The sequence below is a fragment of the Lithobates pipiens genome, unplaced genomic scaffold (assembly GCF_037356315.1).
Source record: "Lithobates pipiens isolate NorthernLeopardFrog02 unplaced genomic scaffold, aLitPip1_a1.2 Scaffold_10, whole genome shotgun sequence".
In the NCBI taxonomy this organism is placed as follows: domain Eukaryota; kingdom Metazoa; phylum Chordata; class Amphibia; order Anura; family Ranidae; genus Lithobates; species Lithobates pipiens.
The window spans coordinates 192,108,590-192,124,126 of NW_027507686.1; the positions used below are offsets into that span (position 1 = coordinate 192,108,590).

Genomic DNA, 15,537 nt, shown 5'->3' on the forward strand with positions numbered 1-15,537 from the left:
GTTGTCTATAGTATGCCTGTGAAGGGGCGCATGTTTCCCGTGCTTAGAACTGTCCCTGCACAAAGTGTCATTTATGCAGGAAAAAAAGTCCTTTAAAATCACTCGCAGCTATTATGAATTGTCGGCTCCGTAATACAGAGAACACTCATTGAAAGTCATTGATAAAAAAAAAAAAAAATAAAATAAAAAAGCGTGGGGGTCCCCCAAATTCAATTACCAGGCCCTTCAGGTCTGGTATGGATATTAAGGGGAACCCTGCCTCAAATTTAAGAAAAAATTTGACGTGGGGTTCCCCCTAAATATCCATAATCAGACCCTTCAGGTCTGGTATGGATATTAAGGGGAACCCCGCGTCAAATTTAAAAAAAAATTGACGTGGGGTTCCCCCTAAAAAACCATACCAGACCCTTTATCCGAGCACGCAACCTGGCAGGCCGCAGGAAAAGAGGGGGGGACGAGAGAGCGGCCCCCCCTCCCTCCTGAACCGTACCAGGCCACATGCCCTCAACATTGGGAGGATGCTTTGGGGGTCTGTGACCCCTCAAAGCACCTTGTCCCCATGTTGATGAGGACAAGGGCCTCATCCCCACAACCCTGGCTGCTGGTTGTGGAGGTCTGCGGGCGGGGGGCTTATCAGAATCTGAAAGCCCCCTTTAACAAGGGGACCCCCAGATCCCGGCCCCCCCCCCCTGTTTGAAATGGTAAGGGGGTACAAAAGTACCCCTACCATTTCACAAAGAAAGTGTAAAAAATGGTTAAATAAAACAAACACACTTTTGAAAAATTCCTTTATTAAAAAAAAAAAAAAAAAAAAAAAAAAGATTCCAGCGGCGGTAATCCACTCTTGCTATCCAGCGACGGACGGTCATCTCTCCAGCGATGGCTCATCTCATCCAGCGCAGCGAATCCTCCATCCTTCTTCTGTCTCCGTGGAGGAGACACTGCAGGCATTCCGGCGGCTGACGTTTCTTATATACGGAGGGCGGGGCCACCCGTCACCTGACCCCGCCCCCCTCTGACACAAGGGGAAACCCGGGGTTCCCTGTGACGTATGGGTGACCCCGCACCCCTCTGATGTAACACAGGCAGGTTTCCGTTACATCAGAGGGGGGCGGGGTCACCCATACGTCACGGGGAACCCCGGGTTTCCCCTTGCGTCAGAGGGGGGGCGGGGTCAGGTGACGGGTGGCCCCGCCCTCCGTATATAAGAAACGTCAGCCGCCGGAATGCCTGCAGTGTCTCCTCCACGGAGACAGAAGAAGGATGGATTCGCTGCGCTGGATGAGATGACCCATCGCTGGAGAGATGACCGTCCGTCGCTGGATAGCAAGAGTGGATTACCGCCGCTGGAATCTTTTTTTTATTTTTTTATTTTTAATAAAGGAATTTTTCAAAAGTGTGTTTGTTTTATTTAACCATTTTTTACACTTTCTTTGTGAAATGGTAGGGGTACTTTTGTACCCCCTTACCATTTCAAACAGGGGGGGGGGCCGGGATCTGGGGGTCCCCTTGTTAAAGGGGGCTTCCAGATTCTGATAAGCCCCGCGCCCGCAGACCTCCACAACCACCGGCCACGGTTGTGGGGATGAGGCCCTTGTCCTCATCAACATGGGGACAAGGTGCTTTGAGGGGTCACAGACCCCCAAAGTATCCTCCCAATGTTGAGGGCATGTGGCCTGGTACGGTTCAGGAGGGAGGGGGGGCCGCTCTCTCGTCCCCCCTCTTTTCCTGCGGCCTGCCAGGTTGCGTGCTCGGATAAAGGGTCTGGTATGGATTTTTAGGGGGAACCCTACGTCAATTTTTTTTTAAATTTGACGCGGGGTTCCCCTTAATATCCATACCAGACCTGAAGGGTCTGTTTATGGATATTTAGGGGGAACCCCACGTCAAATTTTTTCTTAAATTTGAGGCAGGGTTCCCCTTAATATCCATACCAGACCTGAAGGGCCTGGTAATTGAATTTGGGGGACCCCCACGCTTTTTTATTTATTTATTTATTTATCAATGACTTTCAATGAGTGTTCTCTGTATTACGGAGCCGACAATTCATAATAGCTGCGAGTGATTTTAAAGGACTTTTTTTCCTGCATAAATGACACTTTGTGCAGGGACAGTTCTAAGCACCAGAAACATGAGCCCCTTCACAGGCATACTATAGACAACCCCCACTACGAAATTTAAAGGAATATTACACTTTTATTGTTTCACTTTAATCATTATTAAAATAACTACTCCCGAAACTTTTTTACGTTTTTAAAACTTTTTTTTGCATTGATACATGTCCCCTGGGGCAGGACCCGGGTCCCCAAACACTTTTTAGGACAGTAACTTGCAAATTAGCCTTTAAAATTAGCACTTAAGATTTTGAACGTTGGAGTCCCATAGACTTTAATAGGGTTCTAAAGTATGCTATATACTAGCTCCGTCGAATCTTCTTTATACATTCGACAGACACCATAAGCCTTCAAAGACAGATTCGACCGTAATTCATGTGGATTTTCGGACGAATGCAATTTTTGAACGAAAAACAAAATAAATAAAAACGAATTTCGGGAGTAACTAAATAAATTAAGTTTTCGGACGAAAACGAAATTCCGAAACGAAATATTTTACTCTGCACATGTCTACTGCTAACCTCTGTTCTAACCCAACCAGAGGTGAGGATAAGGCATCCGCAATAAAATAAACAGGGGTTGGAGGACTGACTGATGGGGATGCCATTACTTTTTTGCGGGGGGGTTGAAACCACCTTTTTAGGAGGCATAGTGCAAAGCAACAAACAGAGGTACTACCAAGACAAAAGCATCCACTGCTGATCCTTAGTCCAGCAATAAAAGCTGCTAATAATGGTCAGCCTTATGCTTGAGCAAACAAGTGTCATTCAGAATGCCTGTACACTGTACATCACCCATAAGCCATCCAAGTCGCTGCTGTGTCCCTCCATCAGTCAGATGTCCTCCTAACTGAAACCGATCAAGGACTGAGCTGCCGTGCTTTGCCGAGTAAAGAAACTGTGACGCTCAACTCATGTGCTGGCCTTGCGCTAAGCCATGCCCCTCATCCCCACACCCGAAAATTCAAAACAAGATTCCTACTTGCACGCGCGTGCATAGCGTGGCCTGGGATCTTGGCAGTGGAGCAGGGGGGAAACTAGTGAGCCACCTGGGATGCTTGTAAAGCATTCCCCGAGGGGACACTCAGTGGGGTAAGGATGCCAGACTGCCTACTGGCCGGGCATGGTCTTACAGGGAAGATGCTGTGCGGCGAAGACCCAGCAATCCCCCTGCCCTTCATCCACAGTGGCTGTGGCCGTCCAGAGAAAACCTCTCAGAGACACAGCAGCGTACGTACACAGGGAGACCTGGCTATTGTGGAGATACGTATGCTCCCTACGCCATCTAGTGGTGATTATTAGGAAGGACAAGAGAAAATTATTTTTTGCTCAAAGAAGAATCCTAAGCAAACCAAGTTTCCTTAGGACCTCCACTTACCTTATCCCCACCGTAGGAATCTGTTGGAATCCCACAGATCCAATTTTCACCCATCACGGCGGGCTAAGTCAAAGACCTTCAGGGACAGAGTTCCTTAAAAGGGATTTCCACTCCCCTGGACCTGTATAGCACCCTGCCAGAAAGGCTTTGGCATTTAATAACCAAAGAACTGGGCCCCAGGGTCCAGCCCTCCAAGAGAGGCATTACAGGCAAAACCTCATCTCTTCAGTGACGAGGCCTGGGTACCAGTCACTTTGGCCTGTAACCTCCCTGGCAGTATGATTCATTCTGATTTTAGGTGCTGAAAGCTGTACAATTATTTTGCATGGAAATTTGCCATTTTATATTGTAGTCCTGTAATTCTTAGGAATAACTCTCTTAAATCTGTTCAAACCAGAGTCTAGCAGACATCCCGGGTATGATAAAGTTTATAATATAATAAAGAATAATAAAAATTATTCAATAATGTAATCAAATCCTAAAACACTGAAAAATTTACACTTTTTGGTTGTCATGGACAATCTCCAAATTCCAGGCAGAAAAAAACAGTATTTATAATATAAAAGTGCATGCAGGGCACTGCACAGACCACTAGGGACAAAGGCGGTGTGTCATTTTTTAATACAGTACTGTAATCTGTAAGATTACAGTACTGTGTGTGTTTTGTGTCTTTACTTTTTTGAATTTGGCGCCAATCTCCGCTCCCATGCGCCGTAACCTCGCAGGGAATGGAGCTCGGCGGCATTCGGCACTGTGTGAATTGAGCGGAGGACAGCTCAATCACACAGCGTGGAGGACATCGCTGGATCCAGGGGACAAGTTAAGTAACTCTCCCTGTGTCCTCCCTGCATCCAATGATGCGATCCCGAGTCTGGCTCGGGGTTACCGCTCGTGATAGTAAAATCCCAACCCGAGCCAGACTCGGGATTACCGCCAGGGAGGTTAAATGGCACTTTGAATGGATCCGGTTTGTTAGATTGCTCGTCCAGCAAGGATTGCTTAAGTGGAGCTCTTCATAAAACATCTTTAACCGTGACCAACACCTTAGCCACTGGTGAAAAAACTGGAGGTGCTCCCAGTGTGGGAGGGGTTATATAGGGAGGCAACTTCCTGTCTTGGGCATGCCAGTGCCCATCACCTAAAGGTGGCTATATACCCATATAGTTATTACTATGGCTTTGTATCCCGTGATGTACGATAAAGAAAAATGGTTGCTTATAACTGTAAAGTTCACAGTTATAAGCAAGAATAGTTTGTAAAAATGTGAATTTTCCAAAAAATTATAACAAAAAAAAATTACGTCAAATAACTTGCCATGTCTCTTACTAAATACCTTGGACTGTCTACCTTCCAAAAAGGGGTAATTTGGGGGTATTTGTACTGTTATGGCATTTTTGGGCCTCAATAAATGAGATAGGCCATCAGTATATCAGGATTGATCAATTTTCAGATATATACATCATAGTTTGTGGACTTTTCTACAGACTAAATAATATACACCAATTTGGATTTTTTTCCACCACAGAAATGTAACAGAATACATTTTGGCCCAAATTTATGAAAAACTTTATAACAGAAAAGAAAAAAACTTTTTTTTTATACTTTTTGGGCCTTTTTTAGTTTAGCAAAAAATGAAAAACTCAGTGGTGATTAAATACCACCAAAATAAAGCTCTATATGTGTGAAAAAAAAAAAAGATGATAAAATTGCAATTTGTGTACAGCTTTGCATGACCGCACAATCGTTAAAGTGTGACAGCGCTAAAAGCTGAAAATTGGCCTGGGCAGGAAAGGTATAAGTGTGTTTGGTAATGAGGTTGTTAATAATGAAAAAATCGCCCCCATTCAGCTTCAGCTCTGAACATTAACAAAATGAAACAATCAGCTATCAGCTATCTCTTTAGAGAAGAACAAAGTTTGATAAAATCATTACAATGTACTTGGATTAACCAGAGGGGATTTTTTTTTTTTGCAACAAGAGTATTTACTCATTAAGGTTGCTTTCCAGCTTTGGTTTTAAAGGGGCTATAAAGGTTTGTTGTTTTTTTTTTTTTTTAAATAACAAACATGTTATACTTGACTCCTCTGTGCAAAGGTTTTGCACACAGGGGCCCCGATCCTCCTCTTCTGGGGTCCCCCAGCAGCGCTCCTAGCGCCTCCACTTCTCGAGTTCCCCCACTGAGACCCGCATTCCCTGGGGGCAATTGTGAGCTTCCAAGTTCTGCTGCTACCTCCATTGACACAGAAAGCAGGACTCGGCCCCGTACCCAGCTCCCATGTCACTGGCTCTGATTGACAGCAGTGGAGCCAATGCTCCTGCTGTCATCAATCTAGCCAATGTGGACCCGAGACACCAGCAGGAGCTAATCTGCTTGTCCCCGTCGCAGTAACGATCGGGGTGAACATAAGGAACTACAGGGGTCAGCACTAAAGTAAACCTGTTGCTTTTCCCTGCATAGCCAAAGCAAAGGTTCACTTTAAAACACCCTTCAGCTCTAGTCCAGGATAGATTGAAAGCAGATCCAGAAAAAAAATGTAGCAAACAAAAATAATTTATTTTTCCTTTTTAACTTTTCTCTGACTTGACATTTCATTAATTTTTTTATCTAGTTTTCTCTGCAAGTGAGCTTTCTTTGTAGGGTCTAGGGAGTGGTCTTTGTGCCCGCTTCCTGCGTAGATCACTCCTTCTCGACTGATTCTTGTTCGGGCTTGTGCTTTGGCTCTTTCACCACAACCATGTACCTGCAAATACAGCATTAAGACTTAATGTTAAGAAAAAAAATAACAGTTGCAATGTCATACAGAGCTCTACATTGCTTTTGAAGGAAGGATCTCAGGGAGGTTCTTCTTTCAGACAAAGTTCAAAAAAATATATTCAGAGGTCATTAAGGCCTAAATACCCCAACCAAATTCAAGTGGACCTCTGGGCACAGAAATTTTTTGAAAATCATGACATCTTTCCTGACCGTAATAAAAGGCTTAAAATACTTCACAGTACCATAAAATGAATACTCTTGTTTCTGCCATAGTACAGCTCCCAGTGTACTTCTGGCCCACTCTGGTTATGATGGCTGTGTGTTCCTTCCACGGATGAAACCATTAGTGTCTGTGCTCCCCTTCACTTGGCCATTCACAGAATACCATGCATTCTGTGCCCCATTTAATAGAAATGCAAAATGGTAAATCACACCTGATTGAAATTATCTAGTCTTACACATACTCTAGGGAAATATCTTTAATTGCTGGGGGGGGGGGGGGGGGGGGATTATAGCACTGGAGGGGGGTATGGAACTAGACACCAAGCTGTAGCATAGCTGAGTAGGCAAGGATCACTATATGAACATATTTAACATCCCATAGTGATCTGTTAATTTGGCGCCAATGTGATGTGGCTTGAACACTAGACCATGGCAGTAGGGGGAAGAGGAGGAACCATAGCATGGACCAACATTAATTTTAATAAGCTCAATTACTCTTTGAACATAAGGTTCTCGTAAGGATTTGGGCTAGCATCTGAAACCTGAAAAGTAATTAAAATACCGTCTGTAGTACAACCGGTATATTATATTTATAGTTTTGGCATGTGAACTTTTTTTTGCCACGTACACAGATGAGAAAGAATGCATGTTCAACATCTTCCATAGGGGAACAAGCCACTGGTCTAGGACAATTAATTCAGAATATTTAAACTTCTGGTATGTTGTGCAATCATGGAAGGAATCTATAATATTTATAGCTAAACCAATCAACCAATGGGGACAGCATTCTCTTTATATACAGATAGGGACCTGATTGGAAAGAAATTACTCCATAATGCAGGAAAATAGTGCTAACCACTGAACCACCATCTACCCAAGTTCTGATTTAGATGAATCGTAAGCAAAATATGGGAAGAACAGTGAATGTAGCGATAAAGGGTATTATAGAAGCTCTGTCCTTGACCTACAGTCTCTCTACTCATGAGATTATGCTCAGGCAAATAAACTGATCATAAAGTTTACAATAAATCAATAAAATTTTATAGGTTTACTAAGTAATCCTTAAAACCAGATAACACAGTATATTGCGAAATAAAAAACAGTGTCAACTGGCTATATTTTTTTATGATGGTCAGTGCAGTTAATGGGGTCTATACATGAATGTTTTCCTCACAAGATTCACACAACCTTAGGTCAAGATTCACAAATTTCTAATTAGATTCAAATGGAAATATGCATAAATCCTGGGTGAAAGTTGAGTAAAAAACATTTATAAAAAGAGACCTCAAAGGGCCAGTTGATCCAAAATTGCTAATGCAATTGCAAACATTGCAAGTTAAGACAGCCCCTGGCTTCTCGTGAATTGTAGATACTGCAACTGCATAATGTCATCAATAGAGTCCATGAAAGACATTAGGTATTATCGGTAAGTTGTCATATTATTTAGCAAAATCCTCTGAGCACAAGGACATCACATAGCACAAGGAATACATGGGTAGAGCTGCACGATTCTGAATAAAATGAGAATCACAATTTTTTCTCTCGCGATTCTTGAGGCGTAACATCATCTTTCACATTGTGCAAAAAAATGCAGCTCTATACATGGGTGTCACATAAGGGTGCTGTCCAATAAAAAAAAAAAAAAAAAAAAAAGAAAAGCGAGATAAAAGGTCCCTGCAATAGAAGAGCTTTTGTACTCACCTCTAGCAGCCAGTGGGGGAGATTTACTAAAACTGGAGAGTGCAAAATCTGGTACAGCTGTGCATGGTAGCTTCTATCTTCAGCTTGTTCATATAAATAAGCGTTGACAAAAAAATAAAATAAAAAAATAAAAAATAAAATGGAAGCCGATTGGTTTCTGTGCAGAGCTGCACCAGTTTATACACTTCCCAATTTTAGTAAATCGGCCCCAGTGTCTCCCACTTCTCCCTCTGTTCCAGTGTTGCAGCCTTTGTCAGACTCTTCAGCATTCAACACTTTCGGAAGTGCTGGATGCCTGTGCTCTTTGCTGCATACCCGCCGACTCCCTAGATCACTGCTGTGTCCTGTAGTGAGGTCGGAAATTTGAATCACAGCAGGGATACAGGCATCCAACACTCCCTGAATTGTCAAATAGCGAAGAGTCTTCCAGGGGCTGCAGTATCTATTGCCCCTTTCATCTAGATTTCTGATTACCCTGACAGAATCACTGTAAAATGTTACAGAGGGAATCTAACCGTAATGAGGTCCCTTTTTCTGGCTGACAGTGCTGACTGCTAGGGAAATCCTTTTATGTATATGTATTGAACGGCTGCTCCTGCATACACCTTTCTTGCTAGTTATAAATTGATGAGCTGCTTGTCATTTCTCTTTGCACTGTTTTGACAACCACTAAACTCCTTTGTGCTCCATAAATGCAGAGGCAGAAGAATAATTGTGCCACAATCTCCTGCATCATGTAACATGAAATCCACAAGATATATGGCACTCTTATAAAAGTTGCAATCACAAGGCTCGTAAAGATACTTCTAATAATGGGAGCCATTATCCTATGTGTTCTGTGTTCTAGGGGTACACGGTAAGAGGTACACAGCAGGGCTACGGTGTCCAGAACAATGATTACCCATCATGCTGTGGAATATTAACTACAGATCATGCTGTCATTAATATACAGGAATTCAGATAAAAACGACAAAGCAGGAGGCCGTTCAAGTAGTTACTCGCTTCCACTCTATTTGTCCTGCACGTCAATAGAAGTGCTAGTCAATGTGTGATGTCTGTCAGTATATCGTGCTGATCTACGGATTGCTGTGCGGTGCAGACGTGTCCTGAATTGGAATATTGTGTGTGGGCTGATTCCTCATGATGACATCAATAATGCCACTGAATGGGGAGGAAATGACAAAGCCGCTATCTGGATATAAATCTGAAAATATTATTACAATAAAAGCAAATTCCATATTAAACAGACACTTCTCCTATTAGGAAAATACTCTAAAGGAAATTAATTTAATCTCAGCTCTGTTCCCAAATACGATCAGTAATAATGATATGATTTAAAGAACACAGAACTCTGTATTAAAATTCTGCTGCTTTTGTTTAGCTCAGATCTCGAGTGATAATCATTCACAGGGCCTTCTCCCACATGCTTTTACATTCTGTCAGTACCTGGAACACACACGAGGGGGTCAGAAAACCAGCAATGTAGACAATTCCAAAAAAGAAATAAAATAGATTCTACTAAAACGAAACCTTGACAGATAGATGAGGTGTTTAAAGCGTGTATAAAGCCTCATAAAATCTTCTCTCATTTGCTCAATTTTGGTCTGTTGAATTTACTATTTAAAAGTGTTTTGTTACAGCTGTTCAATAAGTGACAAAAATACCTGTTAATCCTTACAGAAATCCAGTGAGCTTGTAATCTCTGCCATGTCATTACACGTATCTTTATCGGCGCTGCCCAGTTTACCTCTGTGGACGACAGAACAGCCTCCCCCTCCCGGCTATGGTGATGAGAGAAGTGGGATGCGTTTAAGTCCCTGCACACTTTCTGTCCCAGGGTGACAATGCCATTCCTCTTTAGATGTAGTACAGTAAGTGAACTTTGTCACTCTAGGACTAGAAGTGTGTTACTAGCAGTATCACTAGGAGAAAAAATTTGATCACTTCTGCGTTATTTTTTTTTTTGCATTATAAACAAAAAAAAAAGGCCAACAATTTTAAAAAAAATATATTTTTTACTATAATAAATATTCCCAAAAAAAAAAAAAAAAAAAAAAAAAAAAAAAAAACATTTCTTTATCAGTTTAGGCCAAAATGTATTCTACATATTTTTGGTTAAAATAAATAAATAAATTGCAAGAAGGGTATATGGATTCGTTTGCACAAAAGGTATAACTTCTACAAAAACAGGGGCTAGATTTATGGCATTTTTGTTATTTTTTTTAATTTTTTTTTTTACTAGTGATGGCAGTGATCAGCGATTTTTAGCGGGACTGCGACATTGAGGTGGACAGATCGGACACTTTTTTGGGACCAGTGACATTTATACAGCAATCAGTGCTATAAAAATGCTCCGATTACTGTATAAATGACACTGGCAGGGAAGGGGTTACCACTAGTGGTGATCAACAGGTTAAATTGTGTTCCCTGGGAGGTGTTTCTAACTGGGGGGGGACTGACTGGGAGTACAGAGAGATCGCTGTTCCTAATCACTAGGAACAGACGATCACTCGGTACTTCCCGGTCAAAATGAGGATCTGTTTGTTTACGCTGACAGATCCCCAGTCTGGCTCTCTGTGGAGTGATTGTGGGTGGCCGGCAGACATTGTGGGCCCCGGCCATGCGCATCAGCTTCCATGGCGTGCAACGAGCATGCGCGTGCCTGCTATAGCGGTGAAAGAACCGACATACAGCCATGACGATTCACGGGAACGAGCCAACCTGTCACAGTAAAATGACGACGACAAGTGGTTAAGGTCATCACAAAGGACAAGGGGGCATCTTTTTACATCTGGAGGAAAAGAGATTTAATCTCCAAATATGGAAAGGTTTCTTCACAGTAAGAGCTGTGAAAATGTGGAATAGACTCCCTCAAGAGTTGGTTCTGGCCAACTCAGTAGATAGCTTTAAAAAGGCACTGAATTCTTACCTAAATGTAAAATAATATAACTGGGTACTGACATTTATAGGCAAAGTTGATCCAGGGAAAATCCAACTGCCTCTCAGGAAATCATTTTTCCCCCTGCTGTAGCAAATTGGATCATGCTTTGCTGTTTTTTTTTGTTTTTTTTTTAACCTTCCTCCTCTGGATCAACTCTGGCTATAGGATTGTGTGGAATTATGAAATTGTATAATCCCCCCCCCCCCCCCTTTTATAGGTAGAACTAGATGGACTTGTGTTTTTTTTTTTTTAACCCAACTATGTAACTATGTAGTAAGTCTACAGGGATACCATGACATGGGGTTTCAAATAATGTGTCAGAGAGTTCCAAAGATGGCTATACGCGTCTCGTTTTTTTATTTTTGATCAGCCAGCATGCTAAAGAAGGACAGATTCCTCTATCCACACAAATGAAAGAGATGGAGAAATCCCCCCAGGACAAAGTATTCTGACAGTGGGACCCATCACCTGCCAAAAGCTTTCCAGCATGTCCCTTTGACAGACGTTGAGCAATTGACTTCTGTCAAGTGGGGACAACCACACACTGATTGACATTCAGCTGGCCCCTGCTGAACTGGACGAATTTCAATCAGTTTATGAGCTTTAGAGGACCTGAAGATGGGGGCTCCCTGAGGACCTGAAGATGGGGGCTCCCTGGGGCATGCAGGACAAGCACCGATACTACATGGAGATATACAGGCACATAGTGGTGTCTGCTAGAGTGCAGATAGCTAACCGATGTTGGCTAATAGCTTCATATCGTGTACTGGCTTACACACTACAACTTCAGAAATAAGATCATTTAGCTAAACATTTGGGAGGGTGGGGGGATATTGAAGTTTTTCCACCTGTCAAAGAATTTGCGTTTCTGTTTAACCAATTTGTCAAACCTGACAGGCAGCACAGCCAGCCCGCTGACCTGTCTGCAACACAGCTAGGTTACCCGCTATGAATGAACAGTAAAGGAGCAGCGACAGAATGAAGGTGACATTATCTGCCCTCTCCTCCTGTAGGCACATTCCTAGCTTGCAAATGAGAAATCAGGCCACCTGATTGGCATGGTATCCCCTCCCTCTCCCAGTCTGAGTGCTCATGTATGGAGATTATAAGAGGATGAAATTAACTCATATTCTGGTTTTATTACAGGTTGCATTCAAAGTAACATAACTGCATTTGTTTTTACAATATCTGGAGTTAAATGCTAATGATTGAGCATAATTTCAATGTATAATATGGTGTACAAGCAGATAGCAGTCATTTCGATACTATGGCCTTGAAAAGCAAGATTCTTTATATTAAAGTCAAGCTATTCTTTCTTTGAATTAATCTGCTCTGCGTAGTGAATAAAACAGCCATAAATGGGAAAGAGAGCCACATTACTGTAATAAATGCCAAACTAAGAAACCCAGTTGAGAGCTTTTGGTTTGCATGTTAATATAATATTAGTCGGTTATCCACTAAACAGTCTAATTAGAGCTGCCCACAAGACTGCATGGGGAACAGCTGTGCTCTTTCAGAGCATGTAGGCATTTATATAGGTCATATGATTTGGCAAATCGCACCCAGCTGGATCTGGAGGCATTTAGGGACATGTCCATGAACACTTTCTTGCACAGGGGCAGATTTTGCTGAGTTATCGGCCCCAGTACTTGGCAGGAACAGTATGTCCTTAGCTGCCCCTCACCTAACGCTATCAGATGCATTTGCCTGGAAAAATCAACAGCTGTGTCACAAAAATGAATTATCCTTCTGCTTCAAGAAAAGATTCTGCTTTAAAAATCTTTACATTAATTAAAGGGCAGGGTTTCCAGGTACCGTTACAGTACTGCAAATCATTTCATTGATTTTAAAGGGGAATGGACATTAATATTCTGATCGTGTCTAAGGTTACACTCATATCTAGGGTTTAGCATAACACATGGTCAGATTTGGCAGCTCCCCACCCCAAACCACAATCCCCATTAGTGAATACAGGGATTGTTTTCTCTGCAGACTCTTATCCTTTTTTTATTCAGGAAGTTTTGGCTCTTGTAGCTCTGCCCACAAAGCTGCATCATCCAGTCAGGGATCTGTGACTGCAGAGAATACAAGTCCCATCTGCCAACATGGTGGCGGGACTCCTAGATCTCAATGGAGCACAAGTGTGGCAACGTTACTGCACTTGCAGTCCATTAATAGGTTATCCAGGCCCGCAACCTAAAGTTCGCACTTCAATATGGACCTGCAGATGGAAGAATAGTCTACAGGAGCCCATGCACTGTACCTGTGATCCACTGGTCGCAGTAGCAATTATTTGCAGGCTCTAGGTGCAAGCAATTAATAAATGCACATTTCCTTTTAATCAGTGTAGCAAAAGTGGAATATGACCAAGTACAGCGTCGCTTGACTTTGCTCAGAAAATGCAGTAGAACTCTTTTTATCAAAACCTATTTAACAACTTGGGTTGCATGTGGCAGGACCGATCCTGTGCCGAATCTTGACAGCTTTTTGGTACAGGTAGATCTCCCCTCTTGTGTAGCTGTGAAAGATTGCATTTGGCTATTCACCTGAGAGTTTGGTGTCTCTTGCTGGAATACATTATTGAAAATATTCAATTGAAGACACCATGTGTAATAAAAAAGTAGCTCCCTTAGAAGCGTGCATTTCCCTTGCACAGAAATTCTCCCAGAGCATAGCATCTAGTTCACTTTAAAGCGGAACTTCACCCAAAAGGAGACGTTCCACTTGTCTCCCTCCTCTTTAAATCATGTTCGTTTCTTTTATTTTTTTTTGGCGGGGGGGGGGGGGGGGGGGTTTACCTGGTTTTGAATGGTACACACTCCTGGTCAGATTGGAGCAGAAGTTTGGCCCCTCTCCTTCCCCCACAGTCTTCTGGGACGCTTTACAAGCCCCAGAAAGCTGCGGGGAACCATTCACAAAGCACAGCGCATTTAGCGTATGTGCAATGGGAAGCCAGCATGCCCAGGCCTGGACCCAAAGATGGCTGAAGCCAGCTTAAGGGAGGACAGCACTGGATCCCTGGACAGGTGAGTGTCCTATTAAAAGTCAGCAGCTACATTGTATTTGTAGCTGCTGATTTTTATTTTTTTGTTTCTAGGTTGTAGATCTACTCTGCAGCATATACTTGCCTTCCTGTTACTCGCCTGCTAGGGGTAAAAAAAAAAAAAAAAAGTAATGCGTCACTGGAGTTATAGCTCACACAAGGCCACCAACTATTCATATCACTTTGCCAATTGGCCCATCGCTGCACCTCGATATGGATCATATGCTTCCCCATACACAGAAGTACTGGATATTTCCTTTGTTTGCCTATTGCTGAACAGAATGATAGGTGAGTGAGGGACAGAAAAGTTTACGCTAGAGAGGGGTGGTGGGTTAAAGCAAACCTATTGCTTTGATATGGATTGGGTGAAGATGACAACAATTGATAAATAAAAGTGACAGTCTTCTTGATTAATGAAAACATACAGCATGAGGGGTACAGGCCTTTCTCTTTTCTCCAAAGAAAAGGGAATAGAAAATTGGCTATGCAGAGCTTTTCTTACAAAAAAACAACTAAATGATTAATATTTCCAGCACTGCAAAGAACATATCATTACTCTTACTCTATTTAGATATGACCTTAATTCACTGAATCATTGCAAATGATGATAAATTATCCTGCATTGCTTGTTTTATTGGGTTGTGTATGTCCACACCAACATCTAGTTCAGCAGTACCTCAAGAAGTCTGCAAAAAATATTACAGCACATTACACCATTAAGGATTCTGATAGATTACTTCAAGAGAATAGGTCTAATAAATGTACTGGAAACGGCAGGAAGGCTAATCACAGCATTGATTACCTCTGGAACATGGTGACTGAGGCAGAAGCGTTTATTGCAGTGTATGCAGAAATCCCCTACTGTTACTACACTGGCTTTACATTTTCCGAAGCCACAAGTATTGTCTGCTTTCATTGTCTCCGCTAGCAGAGCATCAAAGCTGTCCAGGTCTGATCTCTCTGGCTCGGGTTTATTTCCACCTTTACCTGTAAGTGACAAAAAAACTAAAATAACAAACACAAAAAACTATAGGTTAAACATATACAAAATAGGTTAACTGAATGAGATTTAGTTTGCTAAAGCATTATCATTTTCTTTTAAACCAATACTTGTTTTCACCTTTTTTTCATATGTTATGACATTTCAGTGTTGCTGATCTCCCCAGTTAGCCCAAGTTTACACTGATGTGGTGCGGAAAATGCAGCAATTACTGGGCATTTCCCGCACTGCATAGCAAATCGCTGCTGTGTCAAGGGAAAGTTAACAACACAATGTAAACCGGATCGAATGAGTAAAAACACTGATTTGCTGAGAGCCTGAGCCAGCTCCTTCTGCCCCCTACAGTACCCAGTTCTCTAGTGAATGCTGGAGGTGAGAGCAGAG

General features: G+C 42.4%; 1 protein-coding gene across 2 annotated transcripts in view; it reads right to left on the bottom strand.

Moving 5' to 3' along the window:
• Positions 1-6,024: 6,024 nt before the first annotated feature.
• IGHMBP2 (immunoglobulin mu DNA binding protein 2) overlaps positions 6,025-15,537 on the bottom strand; it is a 102,407-nt gene continuing 92,894 nt past the window's right edge. The window contains exons 14-15 of one of the 2 annotated variants that reach the window (XM_077460787.1): positions 14,956-15,140; positions 6,025-6,232 (exon numbers count right to left, since the gene is read on the bottom strand). In XM_077460787.1, the coding sequence (XP_077316913.1) occupies positions 6,044-6,232; positions 14,956-15,140 (374 nt within the window). In that variant the 3' untranslated portion in view covers positions 6,025-6,043. Of the gene's footprint in view, positions 6,233-14,955; positions 15,159-15,537 lie in introns of both variants that reach the window. The other variant, XM_077460786.1, reaches the window with a different exon arrangement.